The sequence below is a fragment of the Danio aesculapii genome, chromosome 8, assembly GCF_903798145.1.
Source record: "Danio aesculapii chromosome 8, fDanAes4.1, whole genome shotgun sequence".
Taxonomy (NCBI): domain Eukaryota; kingdom Metazoa; phylum Chordata; class Actinopteri; order Cypriniformes; family Danionidae; genus Danio; species Danio aesculapii.
In genome coordinates this window covers 19894491-19902256 of record NC_079442.1, presented here as the reverse complement: position 1 = coordinate 19902256, position 7766 = coordinate 19894491, and the positions used below count along the sequence as shown (strand labels likewise).

At 35.9% G+C, this 7766-nt stretch overlaps 1 protein-coding gene across 1 annotated transcript; it reads right to left on the bottom strand.

Moving 5' to 3' along the window:
* Positions 1-7036, bottom strand: arpc5la (actin related protein 2/3 complex, subunit 5-like, a). Its single transcript, XM_056463389.1, has 4 exons — positions 6664-7036; positions 3398-3470; positions 229-405; positions 1-147 (listed from the first exon to the last, which is right to left on the bottom strand). The coding sequence occupies exons 1-4, from the start codon at positions 6801-6803 to the stop codon at positions 85-87; spliced, it is 453 nt and encodes a 150-aa protein (XP_056319364.1). The 5' UTR covers positions 6804-7036; the 3' UTR covers positions 1-84.
* Positions 7037-7766: the final 730 nt, after the last annotated feature.

The following is a 7766-nucleotide window of genomic DNA, read 5'->3' as shown; positions in this document are numbered from 1 at the left end:
CAGATAAGGTTAAGTTGTGAGAGAGGAAGTTGTCCATGTCTAAGAAATACCGTGGCTGGTTAACACTCCATTTCTTCCGGCTTCTCAGACAGATTTTCTTGCAGTTAACACTCGTACAATGGACCCTAGGCCCCCCACAGCGAAAGCCTGAGTGAGAATATGAAGACAAAAAGAGATATAAATGTTTGAACTGAGAAAAGAATCAGACCTCTTAATTCCAAGACTGACCTTTTCATGCCACTGCAGCAGGATGGCACTGCTGTTGTCTGTGGGCTTCTCGAAGCCTCTGTAGATGTACTTCATCAGCAGATCCACTCCGTTCTTGTCCAAAGACTTTACCGCTGGCTCAATATCGCTGCTTTTAAATGCAGTCAGCACTCGTAACACCACTGCCTGTGCCCGCTCCTGAGAGAAGAGGACAACACAACACTAATGAAAAGGGAAATCTATAAGGGTGGGTGAGTTTGGTTCTGCAGAAGCTGTCTTAGGATATTATTTTTTCCTCCATTAAACAAAAAATCTCATCCACACATGCATTGTTAAAAAAAAAAACTTTGTCCACATAAAAATGCAAAAACTGGCAAATTGTGAAGCACTTTCAAGAGCTAGTCAAAGCAACTTGTGGTGATAACCTCTTAATAGTAAAGTCATGTTGGCCAATCAGAAGCCTCAAAGTTTTAATTGGTTTCAGGATGGCTGTCAACATGACCCAGCAGCCATTGCACAGATCTTGTAAACAATGGAGATTGTGGAGCACGATCTGACAACACACAAAGGAAATGATGGTGTGGACGAGCAAAAACATAGGTTTTGATGGATACAAAAATACACAGACCCCCACGTTTTCTTAAATCTTCATCCTGACAGGAGTTTTCAAAAAGTTTTGATTTCAGAAACCCTATTCTTTATTTGTGTGTGGACGAACACCCAAACCACAGAAAAAGCTGCCAATTTAAAATGACCCGTGTTCATGTGGACAGGGCCTAAATCTATTCACCTGTTCACTCAGAATTCAACTGATGCTGTAGAGAATGAAGTCATTGCTTAATTTTTTTTTTACACAAAAGCATTTTAGTATTCATGGACTGTTTGACAATGTTCTTGGTACCTTTCTAAACTTTTCATGACCCTTCCCAGCAGGCACACAACATTAATATTAGGTTAGATTTAGGTCATAACGTCAGGTGACCAAAATTTATTGTCTAGTCAACGTCTAAGGGCAACGTTATTTTGGTCTAATCCCAATTCTACCCCTTAGCACTTCCCCTTACCCCTCATTTTGCGCGTTCACATCAAGGGGTAGGGGTGTCCTAATTCTCTTTAGCTTAAAGGCGTAGGGTTACAGGGAAGGGGTGAATAGCCCTTCAAACGAAGATTTTGCAGGACCACACTCGAAATAATGGCGTAAGAAAATTTCCCCGAATACACCAGCCACAACGGCAGTATTGCTGAACCCGGAAGTAAGGAGATCCACAAATTTGTATTTTTTTTGTCATTATTATGAATTTTTACAACAAACACATTTTATTACATTCATAATCCCATTTGTGTTGCTTTAAAAACGCAAGTTTGTTACAGTCATGCTTTTAAAAAAAAAAGGGTAAAATAAAAAAAATGGTAAATTTCGCAATAATCCATAATAATAACTCCTGTATAGCATAATAATAACTCCTGTATAGGGGAATGCAGTCCCACAACATTCTGACACTTGATGAGACTCGAATATCCTGTCAGAAAAGTCTGGTGGTTGGGAATGAGCTTTTTACAGTGTCTGCTGTAATATTAGTGTTGTTTTTGTGTGTTTACATATATGAATATGGCCACTGTATAAATGCGTAGTATAGTTACAATCTTATTGCCACATTAGATGGTTATAATAACATAGTATATGCCTTCAGTGATTTCTTGAAGATAAATACCAAAAATTAAAGCAACTGGAATAACTACAGCAGTCGCGATCGTCTGATCTCATATGAAGCAAGAGATTGTGATGACATGTGCAGGTGCTGTAGTGCTGTCCCAATTTTTAGGGGTAAATTTTGAAGTCCCTCCCCTTCACACTTGGTTTTAATGGCCAAGGGAAAGGGGTCCAAAAATAGAATTGGGATTGGGCTTTGGACTTCCAATAACGACTTCAAATTACGTTGATATTTGGTTGATTTTAGGTTGTGTTGGAAATTGACCAAAATCCAACATCTGATGTCATAGTGGTAACGTCCACACAACGTCAAGATGTAACATGAGTAGATGTTGATTTTAGGTTGGACATTGATTTCAGCCTGACGTTGGCTCTGAGTGGCATGATCTGCTGCAAACGCAGGTCTGTGTAGGTTCGGAGACTACAACCGGTCTCTGGGTGAGCTGAGAGATCACCACGTGAGCTCTACTGGTGCTCCCATTGACTGTCGCTCAAAGTCGATACGCCCACCTGGTCTCCAACAATTGCTGTCGCCTGCATGAAAGGATGTCGCCGGAAGTCACTCATTCTCCGTTGAAATGAACAGTCACTTGTTGCTGCAAGTCGCTCAAAGTGTGAATGAGGCTTAAAGTGGGTCAGCGAGTCTCGGAGTTTATCAAAGATGTCTTAATTTATGTCCCAATGAAGAATGATAATTTGAAATCAAATGAAAATGAGTAATTAACAACATGATTTTAACTAGGTCAATCTAAGCATGCTTCAAAATCTTGCTGGAGTTAGCAAGTCACCTAGCTACCTGCCACCTACTATTTCATGAATACTAGAAGTGTAACGATATTCAAACCAAACATAGCGGAAGGGACAGAGCTTTCGGGATCTGGTGTTGGATTACTTTTATTTATTTTGGATTGAGAAAGCAAAATTCTCCTACGAGAGTGATTATACCACCTCCCGATGGTGAATGCAGTTATGCTCATGGCAGGTATTATTGGTAGTTTGGTCATACATTTCACTAATTTGGCAACCGTCAAACATCTTCTGGGAAACGGTCTGAATTTCCGCTTGGTAAAAAAAAGCTAGCATTCCATTTGAGATGACACTAAATGTATTTACTATGCTGTTGAGTGTGTAAGTGCATAAGTACATAGTGTATAGTGTACCATTTAGGTACAGTCTTTTTCAATATTCACGTGAACTCAATGTAAAGGTTGATTTGTACACTACTTCTTAAAGAGACACCAACTTTTTATGCTGCAATTAATCAAACAACAGACAGACAGACAGACAGACAGGTATATTTGAACACCTAGCACAGTTTTGTGAGGCTTCCAGGAATCCAGAGACCTAAACTTCACACATTTCTAGGTAAATAGTGAAATACCTGCTACGATGATCTATTTGGCAATAAGAGGGCGCCTAACTATAGTGTTCTTAAACATCGAAGCAATAAATCATACTGTCTGAGAAACCGGCTCTTACTTTCACTGCTGGATTCTTGGAGTTGATTGGTGGATTCCTCAAGGCGATGTGAAATGCTGTCATCATGTCCCCTGTGCATCACAGTTAGTTAAGAAAAGCTGACCGATCAGACAGTTACTCTCAAAAAATGCCAGAAGAGCATAACACAAGCTTATGCTAATTAGTTTCAAAGAGCACGTAATTGCAAAAATTAATTAAGAAAAATTAAACAATGATATCAATTGCATTATTATTTCATTATTGTTTTAATAAATATTATTATTGACAATCTAAAGAACTATGGTGGGCTACACAAAGTGGTTGGTTCTAATCTATGGTTGACTTCTTCACAAAGTGATGTCACCACCTGCTGGGTTGGCATGTAAATTATAGCATTTAGTTGTTTGCAGGTCATATATTTATATATATAATTCAAGGTTTTCACCTTTAATTGAAAGGACAGTAAAGAATATAGCGGGAATCAAACTTGGGTCACCATGAACACCATTAGTGCCATGTGCCAGCGCACTAACCAGTAGGCTATTAGTGCCGGCAATGGCAATTGTTTTGACAAAAGATTTTGGCAAAACCAGAAGGCATAAGGAAGAAGTTACCCTAAACGTATCCTTAAAAAAATGAAAATATGTCAATGATGAGTACTTTTAGTATAGAGACAACTATAAACAAATGATGTGTGCTGATTTCTTAGAAAAGTGCAAACTTTGTTCCTCTGTGTTAAAATAAAACTATAGGTGGGCATAGATCAATTTTTTAAATCTATATTATTCTTGAAATTAATCTAGATTAAAATAGCTCATTTGAGTTCTGCCGAAGGCATTCAGAATATATGTGCTACTTAAATAATAAATCTTTGAGAACGGGTTTCTCAAGCCAGGTGGCACATTAGACCAGGGCTCATCTCCTGCTTCCAAAATGCATCACAAACTGCTTGAGAAACTGTTCTACTATGATAATTGGTGATGAAAATAAATGATGTTCAATAAGATGTACTTATGTTTACTAACTGTTTATTCAGTTAAACATGAACTGTAGGCCTACATAAGCTCCAAACAGCGATTATTATATATATATATTTTTTTGTATTTATTTATTTATTTTTTTATTACCTAAATCTGACTAAAGTCATAACTGAACTAAACAGAAATGGGATTAAGATATGTGGAGTATGCATATATTAGTGGCATTATTGAAGTAAACACTGCGATCAAACTATTAACTCATGTAGGACTTTCGCACTATTTTCCGACAAGATCCACACACGTGGCTGTCAGTAAAGGACCACCCACATATCGCGAAATGCGGAAGTTTTTTTTTCTTTCCATTTGGCGTGCGTTATTAAATTCCATAACACTCTCACCAGTCCTTACTCCTTAATTGTGTCTAATACCTCAGTTTGTCACGGCAGCATGAATGAAATCCTGAGTTAAAGTGAAACTGCCGAACTGCAGCTAAAGTCAGGCATCCTGCTGATTTGATTTAGAAGGGCACTTTTTTTGTCAGACGGCTCACTGGTCAGGTATACATCCGCTCTAAAATATCAAGGTGAAAGTCATCATAGCTTGCGTAGAATAAACCCAGCTCCCAACCCAACTTTGAGAATAGATTAATAATATATATTTTTCATCGCGCGATAAGAGTCTCGCATTAATGCAGCACGTTAATGCCGATAACAGCCCACCACTAAATAAAACAAATCTTTTTGTATAATCATCCTGATCAACCCCACACAAACTCAAAATAAAAGATCAAACAAAAAAAATGCTACTGCCAAGACAAACCTTTAAAAACGCAAGTCTATTTTCTGATGACCCGAATAGACATGGTTCATGTCTTTAATATTAGTGAGGGGAAGACATCACACTCAAAGCTTCTAACTGTGTCTCCGAGTACCAAAAATGGATCATTCGAGTCACAAACGCTGATGACCTGATTAAATAAAAAGCATCACATACACAGTTAGAAGGAAAGAGGGGATCGTTTTTTTTTTTTTCAGAAACTAAAATGTTTACTTTGTTATTTGGAATCGTTGATGTGTTATTTAAAAACATAACCAAAATCAAATGCTTAGTATATCCATGACACATCAAAACTGCATGACCATGTCATCAAGTTTATTTGAACGTCTAACATAATTAGAAAACCTAATAAACATTTCAAGCCACCAATTAACTGCACTAAAATAATGTGCATTCAATACTGAAATCAACTGCGTCCAAATAAACGAGTCTTTGCTAAATGTTAAGTACAAAAGATAATGGGAATAAATCAATAACTAACTAATAAAAATATCTTACCTATAATCCTAAATCCTAATACCTCTACAGAAGAATGTTAAAATAAAAGTAAATAGTAAAACATACAAATATACAACTTAATGTTATTTTTAATAACTATATAAATTAACACAACATAAAAAATAGAAGTGAACCAAACTGAAACAAAAAAAATATCTAAATAAAAAATAAATCCTATAAACCAAGTTTTAAAAAACTATTTAATTCACTACTATAAACATTCAGTCTATAAAAGAAAAACGTGTATATTGTATAGCAACATAAGTAAATTAACTTTAAAACTAAATATCTTTCAAAATAGATTGTCAATCTACTAATAAAGCAGCACTTAAGTATAAAACAAATCATGCAACATTATACTTTAATTTCTTTAATTTAGCCATTAATTAATTTATATTCAACATCATCTTCGTATTTAAGAAGTGATTTGTCATTTGGAGTGAACTAAACTAAAAATAAAAACAAATCTGAATATTACTGACAACAAAAAATTGTACCGAAACAAATAAAAAAAATACACTTTATAATGTTAAACAGCGAATAATAATTATTATTCAACTTATTATAGGAACAGCACAAAACAAAAATGTGACCAGTACAATCAATAACCAAATAACATGTTAATTTAAACGCAACAACAAACAAAACAAAAAGCTTTTGGAATAAACCAAAAACTACCCTACCCAATGTGATCCTTGTTAATAATTACACCTGTCAAATAATTGTCCATTCACTCCATTTCTACCTCAAATTCCAAATATACCCAAACATTGGAGGGCATTTCTGCACTCTAGGACACTATGTTTTGGTTTAACACACAACCTGTGCGTTAAAAATGTACGAGGAATATTTAAACCCGGACAGTCTTGTTTATGGATGACCCAAAAAGAGATGAACTCCCCCCAGACTTATTTACTATAGATTTTCCCATTAGCACAAGTAATAAATAACCACAGGTATAGTAAAGGATATTGCCTGATGAGATCGTCCACCTCGCACGCGTCCGGTCCCTGCTGCTCGGCCGCCTCGTCCTGGTCGTCCACGAATTTATTCTCGTCGTATTCGTCGATATCGACTCCCCGGAACCGTGAGGACAGGGTGTTTTTCGCCATGAGGAGGAGCCGCTTCAGTCAGTCGATCTATCGGTCAGGGGAGTCCGGGAAAGCGCGGTGACGGGACGGGTGGGATGCGCGTGTGTGTCCGCTTCCCTCAGGCACGGGCCGCCGCCGGTCGACGGTTCATCTGTCAGCAGGAAGGTGCGGCTGTTCCCTCTCCACCGGCCCGAGCATCTCCACCACACATTCCTGCAGAGCGGACGAAAATCCCGACTGGGGCGGAAGCGGAATTACACACCATAGCTACGCTGGGACACGGGGTTTCCGTTTCCTGTGATGCAGCGATGGGAATTTGATGGTTTTGCAAGATTATAATTGTATGCTTGAATATATAAATACTAAGTAACAATAGTAAGAAAAAGCTTAATACTGTTCTAAAAAGTCCAAACTCAACAATTATAACAAATATAACAACAAACCTTGATAAACAAACAAAACTATGAAAATAATTGAATAAACAAAAGAATAACAAAATTAAAATTCATACAAAGTACAAAATAACACAAGCAAAACATTTCATTCGTAATGAAGAAAGAAAACTTTCACCATTTAATAATTTATTAAGTGTGTATATGTGTGTGTGTGTATATATATATATATATATATATATATATATATATATATATATATATATACATACACACTTAATAAATTATTAAATGGTGAAAGTTTTCTTTCTTCATTACGAATGAAATGTTTTGCTTGATTTGATTAAGTGTGTATATGTGTTGTGTGTGTATATATATATATATATATATATATATATATATATATATATATATATATATATATATATATATATATATATATATATATACATACACACTTAATAAATTATTAAATGGTGAAAGTTTTCTTTCTTCATTACGAATGAAATGTTTTGCTTGTGTTATTTTGTACTTTGTATGAATTTTATTATTGTTATTCTTTCTTTCTATATATATATATATATACATTTTT